The sequence below is a fragment of the Perna viridis genome, chromosome 15, assembly GCF_037379345.1.
Source record: "Perna viridis isolate PV_CMFRI_1.1 ecotype Kerala chromosome 15, ASM3737934v1, whole genome shotgun sequence".
NCBI classification, from domain to species: Eukaryota; Metazoa; Mollusca; class Bivalvia; order Mytilida; family Mytilidae; genus Perna; species Perna viridis.
In genome coordinates this window covers 8,157,989-8,182,126 of record NC_142459.1, presented here as the reverse complement: position 1 = coordinate 8,182,126, position 24,138 = coordinate 8,157,989, and the positions used below count along the sequence as shown (strand labels likewise).

Below are 24,138 nucleotides of genomic sequence, written 5' to 3'. Positions count from 1 at the left end.
ATCAATAAAATGCAGATCGGTCTTCGTATTTCAATACGTTCTACATCGGAAATTCTGTGATGAAAACAGAAACTAGAACGAGATTTACAAACCCAATTAAAATGGTCATCTACATGTAGCTTTCAAAGGAATATTTTTGAATGAATTACCATAATTTCAAAGTCTTTTGCTTTGAAGTACCAATCCACATAGAATTCAGACACTGCCAATGGTTGATTCATGGTACAGGAAAAAAAATCGAACAATTATTGCTTATTTTAGATTACATACGCCATAATTTACGTAATGATAGCCGGTTTCGTATACAGGTATGACCATGTACCCCAATTTCTAATAAATCAACCAAATCAAGAACGATAACTCTTGCAACGAGTAAATTTCATGTACAATCTCAAAAGTGCCAAAATTGAACGACAAACTAAGACTGGTTATTTGGTCCGTGATTGTTTTTTTTTTTAAATAAAAAAAAAAACAAATTGGTAGTTAAGTACATGTACATGCATGAATCGCCTCCTTCCTGATATTTATAAAGACTGCTTCTTAAGATAAAACGACTTTTACAGAAACTTAGTACATTTAAATTACTCATAAAGAATTGGTTGCATAAGAGTTTTAGAAACTTATTAAGAAGTAGTCTTTGTAAGAATCATGCAAATTCTGTAATATGCGATACATGCCAAAAAAAGGCGAGTAAGCGGACTACCGGTTTAGATACTATAGAAAGCCATGGTCTGGATCAGGTGATACTGACAAAATTAGAAAGAATCAAGATAAGGGTCATCGAAGTTATCTCCCCTTGTCTAATGATTTCGATAAAGTTCAGGATCAATTTCAAAACGCGATTTTTATTTCTGTTTTTAAGTTGCTTTATTAGTTTGTATCATGAAATGCATAATAATTTTATCCATTCCATTCTGTCTGCTCTAAGGAGGTGATTCACATTGAAAATTCAATAGTTTCTATTGTATTTTAGTGTCATTTACAGAATTATCGCCCTTAATTTTAAATTCTTCAGTGCATTCTATATGATTTTTATCCCTAATGAACAAGGGTTCTATGAAAAGCCACATGTGAATTTCTTTTTACTTTAACATTTGAAACAAAATATCAAAAATAAAAATATGTAGGCTTATTTTCCAACCATAAATTACATTTTGCAAGATTCTAATCTGGAGTACTACTTAAGTGTAAGTATTTTTAAGATTTTTAAAATTTTTTAAAATTTTGAGAAAAAAAAAACACAATTTGATCTCTGCTTCATTGAAGTTGCTCGTGAATTTTTCAATAGATGTTTTTTTAAAATAAAAAAAACGATTTTTGACATAGTTATCTGCCCTTTAAATGTTCATTTTCAGTGCATTTCTACAAAAGTATATCTCAATGCACCAACACAATATGGAGAATTTTGTTTCCCTTCATTCTCATCATGTAAATACTAGTAGTCAAATTACACTATCAGAATGATGGTTTTTTTATACCATGTTTCACCCACTGCCTGATTCTTACAAACACTGACACTAAAGCATTCCGTTTTAAAGATCAGCGAAAGTGTTGAATGTCGGAAAAGTACAAAATAAAATAAAGCTAAGTCCGAATGATATTAAGTTCTTGACCAAACGGAATTGAGACAGACAATTACTTGTCTTATGAAATTAGCAGATTTAGAATAAAATACTTAAAATGTCTAGAATACAAGGTCTCCGGTAAATGGATTAGTGGACCGTCTCCTTTTAAATCTTTGTTGATTGACAGTAACGCAATGATGCGCTCTGTCTTTACCCCTCAAGTTCGAACCATAATTGCATCGAAACAATTCAATAAAACGGTAAAGACCGTTTTAGTGCGTCGTAAGTGGGTAGTTATTGGTTATTGGGATTACCACGTAAAATGGCAGGATATTGGCAGTAAGTTTGTAAGACAACATTGCAATCAAATGCACGAATTGTAACACTCGTTTCACAAGTACTAAACTAACTTATTAATATTAACTAATATCAATTCTTTGGCACCTTGTTGCATTCTTGGGGAGCAACCATATGATTTTTTATGGTGACTAGGAAAAAATTTGAATGAACAATGATTGGATGCCAGTTATAGAAAAAAACGGGATCCGGTTAAAAAAATTAGGTTAGAGGCTAGAGTTAAAAATATAATGAAAGTTTGGGTCAAAAATTATACTAGATTAATCAAGGTCACAAAATTTTGATCCTAGCCCTCCCCAATCTTCCATAGAAATAAAATATTAACACCTTTACAACCTTAAAACGCCTCCGTTTTATATTAATTATAAAGTCTCAACAGTTATACAGATTGCTATTTTAGCTCTTTGCACGCTGGAGCGTAGATGGAATGGACTTTCCGGTGGAGAGTCCAGAAATTCCCAAGGAGTCTGGACCCGGCCCAGTCATTTCCGGTGATTGTCAATATAATCAACCAATTGTTTCGATCATAAAGGGTGCAAGCTTGGTTAGATGGGTTTTAGAGTACTCAAAATATATCCAGGTCGTGTTTTAAGTTATTTTTGTACGCAATGTACAAACGACCCTTGTGAAAAAAATAAAGATTTTGTAAATATTTGAAAACATGAAGTCTTTTTGCTTGTTTCATTTTATACTGAAGAATATTTTCACTTTGTCATAGTTTGTTGTGAAATATCTAACAATAGAATCACTTTTCAATGATATATGTTCAGTGTTCCTTCTTTTAACGATATGGATTGAAATCATTTTATCGTTCGACTTGAACTCTTACAGGTGGGAGTTGCGATCACTTCTAACCTCTCTTAAATTATGTCAGAATCTGTCAGGATTTCTGTTCTACGACAGCAGACAGAAGAGAAATCCTGACAGTTCCTGACAAGGTGTCTCGCGGGTCAGAACAGTTTCTGACAGTTTAGAACTGTTCTATGACAGCGAATCCTGACAGGATCGACGAGAGGTTAGAAGTGATCGAAACTGTAGTACGGAAGCACAGCCTAATAGGAATTGTGCAATTTCGGCTTTCATATAATTGTTATCATTTTTGTGAAAGATTTAAGGAGGTAAACATAAAATAAAGGACACATTTCTTACAAATCATTGGAACGTTTGTTTTCATTTTTGAAACATCAATCTCATGGAAGCAGCAAAGTACCTTGGATTGATTTCATTCTGTTTCAAATGAAAGCTTGATAGGCTTTGGTGAAATTGATTATGATACTAACATATCAGTGATTTCAAGAGTTATGACTCTTACCCTAGGTCTACCGTCCTAAGAGAAGTCATTTAGACAGACAGAAGAACGGATGGACTCGCTTATTAGTATATAAAAGTACTCTAAAAGAGGATAAATAAGTTGCAGCCACAACACTTTTTTATCAATTTTAAGTGTAACAACACAACAAATACACAACATATAACAACAAACAAATAACGATTCGCATTTTAGTCTATTATAAAGTAAAACACTTGCAAATTTACGTACAAATCCATATAAAATTTAGACACTGTGGTAGAAGTGATTCATGGTGTAGAAAAAGTCATCGAACAATCTATGTTTTTTTTTTTTTGTTTTGTTTTGTTTTTTTTTTGTTTGTTTGTTTGTTTGTTTTTGTTTTTTTTGGGGGGTATATTTACTATATTTTTACATAATGATAGTCCTTTCTGTATATAGATCTGTATTTTTGGAAAACCTTACATTCATTTACCACTTAAAATCAACCAAAGTGAAGCAAATCAGGAACGATAATTCTTGGAAAATGCCAATTTCAAGCATAATCTTTATCTCGAAAAGGAGAAAACCGAATAACAAACTGATTAAGTCTTGTATCGTAATCTGCAACTACTGTTTCTGTATTAAGAATAAAAGTGAATTTGATGGGTTTTTGACATGCATGAATCACCTCCTTTCTGATTTTTATAAAGCTACTTAAAAATCCTTAAAAAGTTTTTATTTTCCCCATTAGCAATACAGTAAGCCTGACATTCTCCTACTCTGTACTCAGTGCCTGGTTTCATAAAAAAAAAATCTCAAGTTGAGATATTCCTAAGATCCTTCCACAACTCAAGTTTCAACCAATCAAACCACCTGAAATATGAGACTTGAGGAAATTTTCAACTTGATATTATATATTAAACCAGGCCCAAAACATGGGTAGGTAGGTAGATAACATATCTTTCATGGATCTACTTAGCATTGCATGCGAAGCTAACGATATACGTTCCGTCAAACCGGAAAACGTTTCAGACAGACTCGCAGAAATGGGTCAAGAAAGTGAATTTAAAGTGAAAGTAGCCTTTAGAAAGGTTTAAAATACAAAAACAAAGAAAAAAAAGTTAAAAAGAATATTTAACAGTAACTAGATCCGGTACGCTGAATTTTTTTTGAAAAGTTAACAACCGTCACCTATCATAACTCGCCCTTTTCAACTATTGTCTCTTATTTAATCATTTTACAAATGTAGAAATGCGATACTCGGTTGTAGGCTGTGCCTAACTCATATTATTTTTGACTATTGTATTTTTAAATCTAAGGAAAAAGGTATGGAATATTGTAAAAAAAAAACAATATTTATTTTTTGCAGGGGGCTTCCATGAGCAGGTAAGGGAACGACAAACAGCCTTAATAATTTGCAGTTTTTTTTTTAAAAATCATCACATACATGCATGTACAATGTACATGTATACTGAAAAAAAGAGCTATGCACATTATACAATGTACAAGCCTGATATTCCATCCGGGGTATTTTCGTATATTACAACTCACTATCATTAATATCGCCTTAACAAAATCGTGCTATAATTATGAATATAAAGCAAACTAACATCTACATGTACACAAATAAATACATGCTCGTAAAGTGAGCCAATAATATAGGCTACGAAAATTACTGCCTATCTATCAATATCACAAAATTTATGTAAAAACTTATATTCCACACGATAGGCACATTTTAGTTTCTTTTGGGGTTTTGACAATAGGCACAGTTTCTTGTAATGTCATTTTTTGATTTTGTTGTTTTGTCAATGTTCAGTTACAGCACCACAGAGTCATTCGTGTATTTTCAATGTTTCTGGCAACGCCAGCTACGTACTTGTCTGTCTAAGAAACAGGCAAAAGTGGCACATGAAAAAAATGCAGATATTTTATTGCATTACCTAAATATTTATACCTCATAGCCTCCAGAAATAACCATCAAAGTGTTTGTAAAGTTTGCCTTTTAAGATATATTGATTCGTCAAGTTTAGTTGAAATGCACTATGAAAAAATGGCGGGAACATTTTCCCGCACTTTTCCCCTATATTTCAAATATACTTTCGGCCGTTTCTATATGTACATGTACTTAATATGTTTTAGGCAAAAATGATGTGCCAATCGTTGCAAGATTCTTACACAGAATGGTACTTAAAAACTACTACACATGTCGGTGCTTGATTTTTTGTGAACTGGAAAAGGTATACTTATAATTCCCAACCGCAAATGTCACATTACGTATCTCTGCACAGTTCAAAGCGTTAAACAACTAATTTACACATGAAAGCGAAAATACTATAGAAAACAACACCAGCCTGGAGATTCGTCGCAGCTGCAGTTGGTCTGGGATAAAGGCACCGTTTATAGTTAAACCCGGCATGTTCCCTGCAAATGTGTTCCGAATCACAACATTCATTCAAGTTATCACAGATTTTCCAGTATGGTACACAACATTTATACTTTTTGCCACATGCCAATCCTTCTCCGCACATATAATCGGCATAACACGGAAAGTTGACTTCACTTTTGGAACACCTCTTGTCTGCACCTCTATGTGCTTGCTCACAAGATTCCGAACAACAGTCTGTGTCGTCATTACAACCTTCGTTCGACCATCTACATAATGCTGATGCTTAAAAAGAAAAAGAAGGGTATTAATGGAACATGAAGTGATAATACGCCACGTAAGAGGAAACAAAGGAGGATTGAAAAATGTTCAAAACTACATTTCAGATTTTGTTGATGATGTATTTTAGGTACTAAATAACAATGCATTTTCGTAAAAAAAATATTGCTCGGTTCTAAACTTATCATCTATAAACCATCGGACCGGACAGCCGGACACGCAACTTTCCAAGGTTCCACATAATACTTATGCGCTTAGTGTGGGGGGGGAATAAAACATACACATGTATAACAAATATCACAACCCTCCAGTTGTGGATCGGGAGTCCGGGGTCCCACATTTTGTTTGGAATTTCTGTTATTTTATGCAAAGAATAATCAAGGGAACCAAGGTTATAGCGGTAATCAAAAGAATGTAATCCGGGGACAAAGACCAGACATGGAAAACAGACATACACAACAAAGAACACAAAGGAACTAAAATCATACATACAAAGTAACAAAAGTAAATGAGCAACGCGAACTCTACTTAAAACTGGGAGCTTGGACCAGGTGCATCGGTAGGGTAAGCGTCCTCTGCTTTTCTAGAAACACCCGCCGAGTTGCTCATTAAAAGTCAAGTCCGGAGTAGACGAAAGAAGAAAGAAAAAAATAGGTGTGTCTGTGATATAGAACAAGCTTTATTATCCAGCCTTCACAGAATATAAGTAGATGTAACTTCTTTTCTCATTCAAACCGTATACTTGCCTAAAATTGTTTCATGGCCATTCCATGCGTACTAAAGTGCCATGTTATTATCAAAGTCTCAGAGTTCCCATGGTTACAAATAATTGCCAAGCAATTAAAATCTATTTTCAAACTTATCGGTAACGCTGTCCATCCCTTTATGAAGATTTCCCCAGAAACACGACGCGGTTTATATAACATTTTGATATTTTATTTTATATTACATAAGTGCTCTCAAGGGACCAGTTAATCCGGGTAAGCTGTCATGTCTTTACCGAATACGACTCTTCACTTAGAATTACCCGATAATGAAACGAACTCCATTTTAAAGGTAGACATCGTTTGGCATTACTCATCCTAAGAGAATGCTTTGAAATCGGTCTTTAATATCCGGAATGTCTGAAGAAAATGAAGTCATGCAGTCTAAATGACATTTATAATTCAACACATATTCCTCGTTAAAAATAAAACATGCTTCTTGAGAGAACATTTTTATTAAGATCTGCTTAGTAATCTGTTTTTATGAAATAGCTCGTTATATCCACCTTCGTTCGAACCGGTTTAAGTTCAATTCGCATTACATTCATACACTTGCAATAATTTGGAAATTGTCCTTTACATTCTGCTTAATTAAAGAAATAAGAGTTTTAGTGCATTTTTTTCCAATTTCTTGATTACAGCTAATTACACTTGATGTTTACAGACCTAACAACTTATTCAATGATTTGGTAATAAACTTATTTGTATTGATCGAATCATAAAACAAAGCATTTATTTGTACAACTACAGCGTTTGGGTGCGAAGAATATTACGTAACTTTAATAAGCATTAATTTTACAGCCTGACCGTGTAAAGCATGGATCTTCACGGTATATCACCCCTTGCGTAGATTGGCATGCTTTGGTATGACTAGTAATAAGTAACAAAGTCTTGGGCCTAGTGTTTAGAAATGTTTTACTTTAGTACTAGTCCGTATAAAAGTCAGACATTACCTATTAGTACCAGCCCGTATAAAATTCAGACAATGCCGATATGGTATAGACTGTAGAAGTGATTCATGCTGTTGAAAACCCACGGAACAACCAATAATGTTTTATTGGTCTCGTACGCTATATTTTTACGTAGCGATGATCTTTTCTGTATCTAGATCTGTATTTTTGAGAAAACTATATAATATGTATACAATTCCCTCTAAAACCAAAATCAAGAACGATGATTCTTGCAAAGTGCCAATTTCATACACAATCTTTATGTTTTTTTATTTCGAAAGTGCAATCTGAATGACAAGCTGAGACTGTTTATTCGGTCTGTATTAGACAGTGAGTTTTTGACTTGCATAAATCACATCATGTCTGATTTTAATAATAAAGATTGCTAGTTAAGTAGCACTCAAATAAGAATCAGGCAAAATGTTATTCATGGTTGGAAAGCCTACATATTTTTATTTTTGACATTTCGTTTAAAATGTCATAGTAAACAGAAAGTAACGTGGATTTTCATATAAGCCTTGTTCATAGGAGATAAATTATATATAGAATTTACTATATAATTCAAAATAAGGGGGGATAACTCTGTAAATGATACTAACATACAATCTAAACCATCGAATTTTCCATGTTGATTATCTCCAAAGAGCAGACATATTGAAATGAATAACAATACATTTTTCTGCATAAAGACCTTTAAAGCAACTTAATAGCAAAAATAAAGATATGTAGCCTTTTTTTAAGGTGTATCACATTTTACAGAATTTGCATGATTCTTTCAAAGACTGCTACTAAATAACGTTGTTATGCAGGGGGCGGTAACGACAACTTTTGAAAAGCCACTAGGTGGTGTTTATGGCAAAGGAAAAATGCAATATTATACATATACCTCATTATCTGAGTTGTGGTAAGTAGTATAGATGTACATTGTATTATTACATAGACAGCAATAATGTACCGAAATTTCCTGTCTAATGTATTTTGATATTTTAACAATCTGAAATAAATTCGTACTAGTAACTACTTTTACGGACTTTCTCCAGCCACAAACTGAATATCAAACCGCCGAAATAATGTTAAAAATAGCAAAAATATTATCGAGAAAATCCATATAAATATATATAAAATAATTTGAGATAAATACTGTAATCTGATTGGTTAAAATAATTTTGTTATATCTCAATGGATAAAAAATATTGACACGCCCCTATTCAGTTAAATTCAGAGCTACTTTTCTCATGTTTAAAGATAAAAATACGTTTTAAAATTAATTTATAAGAATTGAAAATAATAAAAATTTTGTCTATTGAAAAATAACATAAATTTTCCATGTGCATATTTTGTTTATTGCACTTCGCGATAATAGAATAATCACAAGATCACAACTAATGCCAAGAACGCTTGGATTTAAGTACTATTTTGTGTAAGAATCAGGCAATGGGTGGCACATAATTTTTCCTAATTTAGTCACTTTTGCTTAAAATATATTCAATACATCTAGAAAACAACAGAAAGTCTATTTAACATTAATAACCAAGAGCATTTGTGACGCAGATATTTTTTGACTGCTTATATAGGGAAAATTCCCACCTTTTTTCACAGTGCATTTCAACTAAACTTGACGAATCATGCAAGATCATAAGAAACCAAGCTTTACACTTTTATTGTTATTTCTGGGGGTTAGGAGGTAAAAAGGCTTGGATAATGCACTTAAATCCCTGCGATACTTTTCCTTATGTGCCCCACTTTATATACATTTTGCATGTTTTGGATATTCACTATATCCAAGTCCTTTTCATATCACGACTTTGACTTTGTAATTTATTTAAATTTCACTCAAATGGAAGTTACTCTCCAACTCGACAGACTGGTGTATTTTCCGTTTCGAGCAATGAACAGCAGTAGACTTTGAATTCAAATATTCAATTAATTGTGGCTGCAGTATGTACTAACTTAAGGCGTATTTTCACTTCTGTAAGTTTCAAAGAAAAAACAATGTTTTAATTAATGTTCTTCCTTTCTTCCAATGAAATCACCGACCAGGTCCTGCGTTGGTTAGTTACGTCCCTTTGTAAAACTTCCTAAAATGGCTTACATTCTGTAAATGTTTATTTAAAAAAAGGCTATGTATTTTCTATTGATAGCTTCACGGTGAAACAGGACGTTAAAAGCATAACATAGAGACGATTTGTACAAAGTACGATCAAATCGATTGAAAATTTCTCGTCATGACAGAAAAAAAGGACAATTACCTCAAATCAATCAATCAATTTTAAAAACAATGTGTGGCTCATAGAGCTAATCGCCGTCTTTTGCCCATTGTTCATGTTCAAATACATGTAAATAAAAGGATCCATACTCAAATTAGCTTTAGTTCATAACTGTCACACGCAATTCGATAATTTAACAATAACAGCAATGCTAAACTCAGCATTTGTTTCTATCAAATAAAAGCTTATTAAAGTTGGATAAAATGATAAGTTACATAACGTCCATTAGCACTCACCAAATACAAACACTGTATTCAGGATTTTATCTCCCCTTTTTGTTGTTCTAATGCATTAAAAAAGGACAATTCATATACAGTGAAATCTGTCTAAAACAAACACTGACTAGTCTCAAAACCTGTACATGTCTAAACCAAATCCTGACTAGTCTCTAAATCTGTCTAAACCAAACACTGACTAGTCTCTAAATCTGGCTAAAGCAAACCCTGGCTAATCTCTAAATCTGATTAAACTAAACCATTACTAGTCTCAACATCTGTCTAAACCAAACACTGACTAGTCTCAAAATCTGTCTAAACCAAACTCTGACTAGTCTCAAAACCTGTCTAAACTAAACCCTGACTAGTCGCTAAATTTGTCTAAACCAAACTCTGACTAGTCTCACAATCTGTCTAAACCAAACCCTGACTAGTCTCTAAATTTCTCTATACCAAACCCTGACTAGTCTCTTAATCTTTCTAAACCAAACCCTGACTAGTACGTCTCAAAACCTGTCTTAACCAAACCCTGACTAATCTCTAAATCTGCGTAAGCCAAACCCTGACTAGTCCCAAAACCTGTCCAAACCAGACATAATTGAAAGTCCCTGTATATCAAATCAAATGCGTTTAGAGCATGCTTATATGAGACGAACAGAGAGACAGACAAACATAAAATATGATTATTATATATACTCGACGTCACATACAGCACATTTTCGATTTGAAGCTCTCTTTTTTAAACTGTCGGGACTTGCCTATAGAGTTGTCTCTCTATGTTGCTACAAGATTGAAGTCATCACTACAGAAGTTTTATGGTCGTCATCATGACCTCGTGGATCGTTATGGTGTATCCATCAGCACCATGAAAACTGATGTATTCAACGGGTCATAGTTTTCCTTTCCTCGTTTGTCTACCCCGGACTTGACTTTTTATGAGCAACTTGGCGGGTGTTTCTAGAAAAGCAGAGGACGCTTACCCTACCGGTGCACCTGGTCCATGCTCCTGTTTTTAGTGGAGTCCGAGTTGCTCATTTACTTTTGTTACTTTGTATGTATGATTTTAGTTACTTTATGTTCTTTGTTGTGAATGTCTGTTTTCCATGTCTAGTGTTGGTCACTGGATTACATTCTTTTGATTACCGCTATAACCTTGGTTCCCCTGATTACTCTTTTATTTAATCTGAAGATAGTTCGCATATATGCCTGACGTGATAGTTCCAACGAGTCGTTAATTGGCTGAAATCGTGCGTAACAAATCCTTACGGGAAAATCCTGTACTAATATCCGCCATGTTGGTTTCTACGGGACGATTTGTTTACAAACGAAGTTCGTAAGTTCCCGTCGAACTCCGGTGACAATCGTCTGCTTGATCAACTACTCTGTGTTGTACGATGTTCGCGTAGAATAAATCCGAAATATCCGAATTAGTGCCGAAATGCATTCTGGATTCTTCGGTTTTTGGACAAACCATTTAAATGTAAACAACATCTCCTAGCAACCCGATCACCGTAAACATGGCCGACTTTTGACGATGTAAATATTTGGACCGAGAATTAAAATCTCACCGGAATTTAACGATTCAATGTTTAGGGAGAAGCCGTTCGGCAATTTAAATGACGGTAGGTGTCAATAAAGTCATAGAAAATATTTTTTTCCTAATTTTAACAGTATCTTATTTATGTGATGCCGAGTATTAGAGAAAGAAAACAAAGTCAACTTTAAGATAAAAGAGTCAAACCCTGCACTTTATGCTAATTCAAGCTCCGATTGGTTGATTGATTGTTGGGATTTAACGTCCGAGCAGCAATATTTCAGCTATATTCAGACGATCAAGCTCCGAACAGCGTCTAATGTTCGTAATTCACTCTAGTAAGAAAGGAAACGTACGCTTGCCGCCCCTCGGAGCTTGATTCTGTTAAGACACGGTAGGCCGCTTAACATTCAAGTTTAACTATGCGCAAAAGAGTAAAAACCGACTTTTAGGACTTTTTAGCACCAGATTATTTTACCCTTTTTAGCGCCAGATTATATAAAAATACATAGAATTTTTTGTAGCTGGTAAGTATAGAATAATATACATACATATATATATATATGTTTTATCTTTTATTCTAATCATATGAAATATATAAAAATGTTTAAAACTATATGAAGCACTAAAGTATATCTGAAATTGGTAACTAACAATGAATTAGTCAACATGGGCTTGATAGTTAATAACATGTCTTCATAAGAGTCGTGCAAAAAGTTTTAAATTTTTTTTCGATTTAGACCAAAATAGGAATATTATATCTTTTGGGGTGTAAAATAATAGTTCATCATAATTTTTTTCTTCTTTGGATTTTTTGTTGCCATGGTAACTAAACTGATACAGTTCATAATGAAATTTGCTATTTTCTACATGAAAATCATGTTTTTGTCTCTTTTGTCTCAACAAAAATAACCACAAAATACCTCACGTTTCAATCAGTATTGGGATACAGTACGTGTATAATGACCCCAATAATTGTGACATACACACAGTGGTGACATTGCTACTGATGTTCATTTAATTTTTGATATTCTATCAATAACCGTTCGGGGGGGAGGGGCGATCGACATTTCCGGTCTAAATGGTGATGGTTTTGTTCTTGATCATTGTATCTAGTATGGTAAGATAGATATCTGCAGATGACTTTCGTAGATTTGCTCATTGAAGCGCTCGACCCTACTCACCTCTCCCTATTTCCAGTGGCAATCAAAATTTGTCGACCCCATTGTCCTTTTGTGCCATCCCTTTTTTATTTCATCATCATTTCATGTTCATTTTATATTCAATTTCATGTTCATCGTCTGAATATAGCTGAAATATTGCTGCTCGGACGTTAAACCCCAACAAACAAACAAACAAACATCAATCTTACGGTTTTACCTTGAGTCTGACGGTACATTTACAAAAAGTATAACCACACTATCAAAGGGGGTTTATACTCCGTACCAGATTTTTATCTACCGTAGTCTGCCTAATTCTTATTAAGACTGATATTTAAATACTAACCTTTCAAGAATCAGGCAATATTTGTTTTTCTAAATGTGGTCTTTCTTCCCTCATATATATTCAGTACATATAGAAAACAGCCGAAAAACTGTTTAAAGTAATCCTGAAGTTTCTGTGATGCAGATATTTTCTGACTGCTTACATAGGGAAAATATGGGGAAGTTTTCCCGCCAATTTTCCAAATATAGTGCATTTCAACTAAATTAGACTTATCGATATCTTAAAATGACAAACTTTGGTGGCTATTTCTGGTGGTTATAAGATGTAAATACTTGGATAATACAATAAAATCCCTCCGTTTTTTGTTTAATGTGCCACAATTTATACAGATTTTGCCTGATTCTTAGACAGAGAACTACTTCAGTATCAAATGCAAAAGGCATAGGGAAGAAGCTCATCAAAATGGAAATTACTTCAAACTGACGGAATAGCGATTAACTTAAAGTAAAGCAAAGTATTTATCGGGCTTCCACTTCCAATATTTCAAATGACAATTGGGATTTGTGTAATTTCAATATCTATTTTTATCGTTGCTGATGACTGTTAATGTTTTCTTATTTTATGATTGAATTTGTCTGCGAAATACATTTAATGCCCGAACGATTTAAGATGGAATTCAAAATCTCGTAAGATCTTGTTTTAAATATCAATTTTTTTTATCGTCATTTTAAAGCCTAATAAGGAGAATAATAATTTTAGACAATAATATTGTAACGACAGTACAGCCCGTCCAAATTTTGTTTGAACTATTTTTGCACATCACGCTGCGTGAGCGGAACCGGATTTTGAAAGCCTCCAGAATAGAGAAGTTCCGGATGTTTTCTTTTGTTTTTATAGGACCGCAAAATTGTTTTTCAGTCGTAACATGATATCATCCCGTCGTCGTCGTCGTCGTCGTTCATTAAATCTAGTTTATTTAATAAAACTTGAGTCCAACTTATCAAATTTTTTTGAAATTGTACGACATACATTGTTCCTATGATCATGCCAGAGAGCACTATTTTGCCCCCAATCTTTTTTTTTCAAAATAAGGACTAAATAGGGGAAATAAGTTTTATCATTATAATTGACAGAACAAGTTTGTAGATCTACTTTTTTATGATTCAGATGTCAATCTATTCCTTTTAAAATTCTGTTTTGAAAATGCTACAGGGTTGGCTTATCTCTTACCGTTTTGAATTAAAAGGGAACAGAATTGGGTCATGCCTTAAGAAAATTATTTTATTTTGGTCGGATTTTTAAAATATCATATTGGAAGCCTTATGAAATCCAAGTCAAGCGTTTCAATCAGACCTCAGATAATTTCTCTTACGGTTTTTGAATTACAAGGATTCAAAGAGGCCACACAAACACAATTGACTTTTTATTTCGAAAATACTTTTTTATTGGATTCCTTATGAAAATTCCTGCCTCATTTTTCAATAAGAGTTCAGATATCTCTTAATTAATTTTTCAAATTTCGTGGTATACATTGTATTGTGTCCAGAATGAAGTATAAGTCTACACGTTTAAGTATGTCAAAAACAGATATTGTGTCCATACTGTTCGACCACTGCGGCCGTATCATGTGCGCTCCGCAAAGCTCTTTATTTTGCTTACTTTCGACTAAATACTGCACAAAAAATTAAAAAAGCTAACAAAAGAGGCAGGTCCGACTGCGGACCACCCTTTCCATTCCCCGGATCCGCCACTGCAAACCGTGCATAACTTTCCTGATATGATATGAATGCGAAGTATATATATCTCATAAATTTGGGAGCCACCAAACGACAAAACCAATCTCCTGAATAGACGTACAAGTACCAAACGTGTATATTATTGCTTTTTCATTACGTTCACATTTCAACAACATTCAGGTTTAAACCTAAAAAACCTGTTGACACCCCCCTCTATTCAATTTGCCTTTAATAATTTATCACTACCTTGCATTTCCTAGGCAATATTTGGACAATTATAGCCTGAACCCCCTTTTTTTCTGGACCCTCCTTTAAAAATTCTGCTCCTGAAAAAGTATTGTAATACGTACTGTACATATACATGTTCATGTAGTTGACTTGGTTTAAATACTGGACATATAACGAACCCTAGAGAATGGAAATTCAACGATTTAATGATAAGGAACTTTTTTTTCCCGATGCAGTCAGTATATTTTCGATTTTTACCTTTTGACCTTAACGACGCTCTTCCATGGAAACGCAAGTCACCTGATCGCAATTCTGTTTCCCAATTGGCCAAATACTGATAACTTAATGGCGTTTGAAAAAAAAAAACTGTACCGAAATTGCGTGCCATGTGTTATTTGCTGAATGAAATGTAGCATATTGTACAATGTAAGTAGAAAGAACACAAATTTTTCCGCGTCGGCCATCTTTTTTTTAAAGATAGTACTTGTTTATTAAAAATGAAGCTAAGAGCAAAATTTGTAACTACATTGTTTTATTTCATGATGACTAAAATATGACGTCCTTAATTTGTTTTCCTTTTTTTTTCTTTTGAAATGAGACAAAATGATCGTCTTATATTATAATATACCCAATTGAAGGTCCGTTCTTCTTTTTGTTTTGTTTTGTTCTGTTTGCTTTTGTTTTTTAGTTTTTGTTTCTTGGACATTTGACCCCTCCCTTGCAATTTCTCAATATGCCTGGATCGTGTATATCATAAAATTCTGGCTGACTTCATTTCCGCTCTTTCTCCTTGTATATTAACTATTACTCTAAGAAATCTGATCATACGAATCCATTACAAAGTTAATTTCTATCCTAGCTGCACTTCCTGAGCAGTGAAATATTTGCTCTCGATGTCAATTTTTACTCAAACATCCATACTCAATTTTCAGAATCAGCGTCTAAAGTGCACCCTATTTATAAAAATCCTTGTGATATTTATCCATGATGGCTGTTACTATGGTATTTTGATAGAACTTTGTCCGATATTTGTGCCATATCAATATAATATTAACCTTAAAAATCTCATTTTAACAAATCGCAGATTTTGCTGTAATTAACTTGGTTACGTATGTACGTTTGATTTGTTTAATAACGAAATTTAAAATTAATTTTGCCAAAAGATATAAACGAAGACACGGAAAATTTTGAACTACTTCAACGTAAATTTACAGCTTATCCGGATGAACCGTGGACTTTCACTACAATTTTAAATTACATGGAATGTTAATTACAATCATGCTATACAATAATTTAGTATGCAGTCACAGTAAAATGTAAATAAAAATGCCGGTTCTGTGACGTGTAATTCAGTTAAAATTTATCAAATAAAAATGCCGATTCTGTGACGTGTAATCCAGTTTAAATTTATTAAATAAAAATGCCGATTCTGGGATGTGTAAACCAGTTTAAATTTATTAAATAAAAATGCGGATTCTGTGACGTGTGATCCAATTAATATCTATTGAAAAATTCCTATGGACGCATAAAATATATGTGAAAGATTTGTCCTAGTAATCGTCTACAAACACAGTGAAACTCTTCTCTACCATACAGCTCTTGTGTGGTATATAACTTCCCACTTATATCATAAGCCACCCACATTCCCCATTCCCCAATGTCCCATTTCCCATAGAAAAATCTCCATCCTAACAATGAATCCCCATTGAGTATTTCTTGTCAAATATTTACGTAACCAAATTCAATTTTATATTTTGAACTCTTCAATGTTTTAGCTGTGATTTTTTTATATATATTTAACATATTGCTATATATCAATAAATATTTCAGAACTAATTTCCCCATCCTCCCCATTTAAAATCCCCACCCCATTCCCCACCCCCATTCCTCATTCACAATCCCCCATATTCCATAGAATGGGAAGCTGTCCCCCATACAAGTACTGTACCACCTTTGGATTTTATAACTGATTCGTTAACGATGTCTGGTATGGAAGATTTTCTGCTAATTCTGAGGTAGCTTCAGACGGGTTCAGTGTTCTAGGATGTTTCAGAAATTGAGGTTTCCTCGGGAAAAATCCATAAAAAACCAACTTTCCCACAGTCAATGACTGCTTTCCTAACAAAACAAATCCTTACAGCATATGAAGTTTTCAACTTGCCACGGGAAAGTGTAAATAAGTACCTAACTTTCCCTGACCCAATTTTCACTTGCCCCGGGTAACTGGAAATAGGAATCCTAGAACACTGCGGGTTTTACTTTAAGGAGATAGACCAAGGGTAAGGGACACAACTCTTAAAAATCATTGGAAAGTTTCTATTCAGCATTTTACATCAATCTTATGTAAGCATCTAATTAACTTGGATTCATTTCATTCTGCTTCAAACGAAAGCTTGAGAGGCTTTGGTGAAATTAAAAAGGATACAAACAAATCACTGATTTCATGAATTATGTCCCTTGCCCTAAGTCTACCTCCTTAAAACTGATTCGTTAAGGTTGTCTGGTATGGAAGATTTTCTGCTAATTCTGAAGTAGCTTCAGACAGGTTTTACTGTGGATGGAACAATTGCAGGATTAACAAAACAAAACGGACGATAGTAAAATGTGAGTACCAATTACTGAAAGTTTATAAAAATAATGACAACGAAAATAGACAGGAATAAACTCGACATGGGGCAAGCCCAATAGCATGATCATGTGACCGACCATTTGGCAAACGTTTTACCAAAAAACCATGGAACTTATATTAAATACTGTACGTATATGAATAAAAAAAAACGCTATGTAAAACAATATGTCTTTTAATATCCACGTGAAACACAAAGCGTGAATTAAGGTAGTGGTATAAAAAGTATAAAATTCAAAACATTCCCAACACATTGATTTTGCTACCCCTTTTTATGGCTGAACTTCCGGTAATAAGTATTTGCCTACTTAGCAATTTGGAATAAAGTCTAGGTCAAACTACAACTGGAAAGTTTCGCACCGTAAAGTCAAAAAATGGTTTGCCTATGACAGTTTCTACTGTATCTAACATTTATTACGAATTCCAATGGAAATAAACACTTTTTCCATGGGATTAAATTGTTCAATTTTTGGCAAACAATAACAGAAGTATATATCCTTCTGCATCCAATATTAATTTTGCGTTTCAGAGATGGTCAAGTTGTTCTGAATGGGTCCGTGGATCGCTACATTCCCATAAAGAATAAGACAATTTTAGTGCAGCCGAAATAGCCCTGTATTTCAGATTCTAGCAAATTAAATACTGAAATAATCGGAAAAAAATATTTCAGTATGCCGCAAATTCAGAATAAGATATATAATCCAGATTTGAAAAAGCACACGAAAATCATGGAACAGATTTCTTCATTTAATAGAGGTCGAAGTCCTCATAACGGTATTTAAGCGAAAAAAAAGTCACAGCTTGGAAACATTGACAGCCTGATATCAGTCTGACAGAAAGTCACGTCTTTCGAAGCTTCCCATACAAAGTTCGGTATTTTCGTATCTTGATCACTAAAAAGCGATTATTATATGGTCTTAAATAATTATTTAAATTTGGAAACTATTTTTGTCCGCCATGCCATAAGAATAGCCCTTTCTAGCTTTCCTTTAGCAAGAAACACTACGCAATACTGGTCTCACTAATATGCGACAAGAAGTGACATGAACCATCAAAAATGCGACAAGGAAATATTTAAATGCATCTAGATATTCAACTTCGTCCTTTTATTTGTTACACATTTCAATACCAAACATATGGAAAGTAAAATGTGACCTCGAGTCTGATTGTACTCATTTTAATGGTTATATAAAAAAACAAAAGACTTCGATGAGAAATCTCTTCCCTGCCTTTTGCACCGATAATAATAATAATATCACAATTGTTATTGGGTTATATACATGTACAGCGTGTAAGTACGTGACTCTGATTGGTAATCAAAACAACTACTTTGAAAAAAAAACTTTAAAGTTCGGGCCCGAAGTACATCTTTTTGAAGAGAATCATTTTGAGTGGGAAGACGTCCATTTTTAATTACCTATGACTCATTTTCATATTTAGTTAGTTAGCAAACAATGACCAATCCAGTGGTGGGGGCTCCGGAAATTGTTACCCCCTTTTTTGTTTAAAAAAAATCATTTTATGCAAATTTTGACAAAAAGGATCAAAATAAGCCCGGATCCTCCCCTTTTTAATTTCTGAATCGGAACTCCCCTTTTATAAATTTCTGGATCCAATCTGGCAATTCATAACTATTAAGAAGTTTTCCACGAAGTTTTGTTATTCCAAATGTTAGATATTCTATTTTACATGGTTCTAAAAGCTTAAGGCAGATCCAAAGGGGGGTGGGGGTCAAAGGTTTGGTTGGTTAAATAGAGAAAAACTAGATATCACTGGATCACTGGAGTACCCCCCCCCCCCCCCGAAAAGCACACGAAAATCATGGAACAGATTTCTTCATTTAATAGAGGTCGAAGTCCTCATAACGGTATTTAAGCGAAAAAAAAGTCACAGCTTGGAAACATTGACAGCCTGATATCAGTCTGACAGAAAGTCACGTCTTTCGAAGCTTCCCATACAAAGTTCGGTATTTTCGTATCTTGATCACTAAAAAGCGATTATTATATGGTCTTAAATAATTATTTAAATTTGGAAACTATTTTTGTCCGCCATGCCATAAGAATAGCCCTTTCTAGCTTTCCTTTAGCAAGAAACACTACGCAATACTGGTCTCACTAATATGCGACAAGAAGTGACATGAACCATCAAAAATGCGACAAGGAAATATTTAAATGCATCTAGATATTCAACTTCGTCCTTTTATTTGTTACACATTTCAATACCAAACATATGGAAAGTAAAATGTGACCTCGAGTCTGATTGTACTCATTTTAATGCTTATTATAGAAAAAAACAAAAGACTTCGATGAGAAATCTCTTCCCTGCCTTTTGCACCGATAATAATAATAATATCACAATTGTTATTGGGTTATATACATGTACAGCGTGTAAGTACGTGACTCTGATTGGTAATCAAAACAACTACTTTGAAAAAAAAACTTTAAAGTTCGGGCCCGAAGTACATCTTTTTGAAGAGAATCATTTTGAGTGGGAAGACGTCCATTTTTAATTACCTATGACTCATTTTCATATTTAGTTAGTTAGCAAACAATGACCAATCCAGTGGTGGGGGCTCCGGAAATTGTTACCCCCTTTTTTGTTTAAAAAAAATCATTTTATGCAAATTTTGACAAAAAGGATCAAAATAAGCCCGGATCCTCCCCTTTTTAATTTCTGAATCGGAACTCCCCTTTTATAAATTTCTGGATCCAATCTGGCAATTCATAACTATTAAGAAGTTTTCCACGAAGTTTTGTTATTCCAAATGTTAGATATTCTATTTTACATGGTTCTAAAAGCTTAAGGCAGATCCAAAGGGGGGTGGGGGTCAAAGGTTTGGTTGGTTAAATAGAGAAAAACTAGATATCACTGGATCACTGGAGTACCCCCCCCCCAAACCCCCTCCATCGCTTCGAACTTTCTTGATCTGCCGGAAGAAGCTGTAGTTTTCACAATATTTTATAATAAACGACGCGACTTTCACATCTTGCAGGTTAACTTTACCCTTTTTCGAGAAAAAGAACATAAATGTTCTATCCAATTTATTAATTTTTTTAGAAGGGGTTAAGAAAGTATGACTCACCTTTGTGATTAACAAGAATGAGTAAAAGAGTTACTCCGAACCATTTAACAACTCCAATGCATCTCATAATAATATTTTACTCAACTCAATCTTTATAATTTTGTTCCGAGAAATTACACACAAAGTTTCTGATTCCATGATATTATTTAAATGTCACAGTTAAATTTTTATTCCATCAGTCAATATGGAATTGTCACATAATGTCTCCCGACTCAAATCCAATAGAATTCCAATCAAGAATTCCGAATAGAAAATGTCACATTACGCCAAGATTTGCCGATAGTAATGAAATATGGAGCCTTTAAGGGTGGTTTATATAAGCTTGAAGTGAAAGTTCTCAAATGCATTGATCGCCAATAACTCTTCGTTTTTGCATGTCTATTTACACTTCTAGGAATAATGCTAATCCGAATCCTTTACGCGTTTAACATGAAGCACCTTACCCAATCGATTGATAGATAAGAACAATCATGACGAAATGGGGTCAATATTTAGATCGATTCGCGTCAATCATGGACACAATTCTGTTTCTCGTTGAACAAAACGTCATGAAGAAAGTCTCCTTTGATTCTATTTGAACTCAAAATGAAATTACTCATTTAATGAGACGTACACGTGTTCAGAATTGATAAAGAGAGTTTTGTATGGATACATTTTTTGTTGTTGTAAGTGTTATGAATATATTGCCTCATTTATCAATATATTGCCTCAATTATTTTTTGGTCTTTGATGATTCTCAGTCAACAAAATGTTTGTTTTCTACACGCTTTGTGTTTTGTTCGGTTTGTATTAATTTTGTTTTGTTTGTTAATTTTTTGTTTTTGTTTTTGTTTTTGTTTTGTTTTTGGTCACGAATCCTGGGTAGTTCACATATTCTTATATCCTCACATTTGAATTGTAAATAAGGACACATCCTCGTGAAACCACGGAGTCATGCATGACGAGACTTGCATGCCCTCTAGACGATGAACAATGCACCCTGAGCACATTGCAAAGAACCCATTAAATTATCCACAGAACCGAGCAAAAAGAACCCTCCTAGACCCATGTTTAACTTGTATGGCTCCATAATGGAGAAAAGACCCCGCTGTGCTACATGTGCGAGTTAAAGGTAGTTTCAGTGGAATGGGGTAGTTTTAAATACTACTAACGGCCATACAATATTGAACGGGTTCAGAATAGTTTTCGCCAGAATTTGTTTTAGCATTAAATACATGTACATGGATAATTGGTTGAAACGATAATATAATATTTACTCATTCAGCATTTCTTGTTAAATAGAAGTGTCATTTTGTTGAACCCGTAGAAAATATATTTGTGACGAAATTGACATTTTCGACAAATGGTACAAAGAACCTTAATTTAACGTGCTCATTATGATAATGGATTGATATAATAAGCGCAGTTTCAGGTTTTAAAATGAATAAGGCTTTCAAACATTTTCGGTATGGTCTTTTAATTTTGTTTACAAAAATGCAAACATATAATGAACGAAACAAAAAGCCCCGAGTAGACCAATTTATAATTGACCTTTGCACTCTCGTGATTGTATTTCGAAATTCATTTGTGCAGATTTCTTCTTACTAGCGACGAATTCATTATTTCTGATCGTACAGAACTTGTTTGTAGTTTTCATCTAGTTAGTATCTATTTCATAAACGCGATCTGTTTTTATATTAAAATCTGTTGAGTTCTCTGATGCGAGAACCAAAGCAATAGGTATAAGGACGCTCAAAGCCCATGCTTCATAGGTTTCGTAGGGTTGGAATTGACAAACCCCCTCCCTCCTCGAATTTGGAAAAAGATTTGTGCTTGAAATATTTTTTTTATTTCACACAGTCTACCCCCCCTCCCCCCCGACCCACCCCACCAAAAAACCCAAAACAAAATGAAATGAAAAAATACTTGACGCACTTTGAATGTGTTGGGCCTTAAGTTCAAATTACGTCCCTAACCCGATTTCCATGGTCCGCCCTTGGAAATTGTGTTTCAGGTTGAGTTTCTCCTTCATGTCAATTAACACTTAACAAGCAACTGTAAGAAAACGCAGCGGTTGAATTCTTTGTTCCCCGAGCATTTCTTTCACAGCGTATTTATTAATTTAATGTATCGACACATTGTGTGTTTTCTTTGTGTGAGAACTATATACATGATATTTTAAGTTCGGCGTTTTAGTATTGTTATTAACAGTTATAGAAAATTGTAGACACGTAGAAAGATTGGTTTTTGTTTATCATAGAAAAAATCAGCCTCCAGCGCACAGTTTTCTATTAGAACGTTATTATATGCTTTAACTACCACTCCAACTAAGGATCATGCAAAATGTGATTCATGGGTAAAAAGGCTACATATTTTTAATTTTTTAATTTTGTTTGAAATATCATAGTAAAAAGAAAATAACGTGGTTTTTCATATAATCCTTGCTCTTAGGAGATAAAAATTATATAGAATGCACTGTAGATTTCAAAATTAAGGGAGATAACTCTGTAATTGATACTTAAACACAATAGAATCTACTGGATTTTCAATGTTGATTATCTCCTAATAGCAGGCAAATTTCAATGAATAATTACACATTTCATAGTATATACCCATAAAACAACTTAATTACAGAAATAAAAATATGTAGCCTTTTTGGGGTGTATCACATTTTTCAGATTTTGCATGATTCTTACAAAGACAGCTACTTAATTAGTCGCAAACAAGAAAGAAATTGCGTTCACATGAGTTTCAAAGTATTTCAAAGTACAAAATCTAAACTTTAATTATTACATTCCGCCACATGAAGTGCCAAGGTATTGTGGTGTGATACCTTCCAAAAAGTTGCGTATCCGTCCGTCCGTCTGTCCGTTTCCCGACGGTTTTGGGATTCATATGAAGAATGTATTCTCGATAGAGCTGGCTCTACTAATAGAACTGTTCTCGCATACAGAGCCAGCCTTGCAAGAACTGTCAGAAGAGCTGGTTCTAGTAGCAGAACTGTCATAAGAGCTGGTTCTAGTAGCAGAACTGACATAAGAGCTGGTTCTAGGACTGTTCTATGACACTTTTACAACTGTCTGAGATCCGGGTCTTCTGACAGTTCCCTGAGAGGTTAGAACTGATCTGTTTTCATATGTATTTAAAAAAACTTATGGTCATTAAAACTTACGAACGGGTCAATGATATTTTTCAAACTTTGCAGGGCTGTTTCGAACCAGAAAATACAGGTTAAGTTCAATTTTCAGCAAAATCTAAAAAGCAGTTTTCTAGTTAAACCATTCTGAACATCTTGTCACCCCTTTTTTTCAACATACATGTAACATGTAAAATATACATGAAAAAACTTCAGGGTCGTAGCAATTTTGAGGGTGATCGGACGGAGTTCATTTGGACAAATTTTCGTAAACTTTGATTAAACAATTGAACATTTTTTCATTCATTAAGGGACGTA

At 33.9% G+C, this 24,138-nt stretch overlaps 1 protein-coding gene across 1 annotated transcript; it reads right to left on the bottom strand.

Annotated features, from left to right (window-relative positions):
- Positions 1-3,404: 3,404 nt before the first annotated feature.
- Positions 3,405-21,260, bottom strand: LOC148596799 (uncharacterized). Its single transcript, XM_088563133.1, has 2 exons — positions 20,706-21,260; positions 3,405-5,863 (listed from the first exon to the last, which is right to left on the bottom strand). Exons 1-2 carry the CDS (start codon positions 20,770-20,772, stop codon positions 5,493-5,495), a joined length of 438 nt encoding a protein of 145 aa, XP_088419259.1. The 5' UTR covers positions 20,773-21,260; the 3' UTR covers positions 3,405-5,492.
- Positions 21,261-24,138: the final 2,878 nt, after the last annotated feature.

Excerpts from the sequence above, each read along its gene's own strand:
- LOC148596799 (XM_088563133.1), bottom strand. The coding sequence starts at position 20,772 with ATGAGATGCATTGGAGTTGTTAAATGGTTCGGAGTAACTCTTTTACTC. Across the intron at positions 5,864-20,705 it reads CATTCTTGTTAATCACAAAG|CATCAGCATTATGTAGATGG; the intron begins GTGAGTCATACT and ends TTTCTTTTTAAG.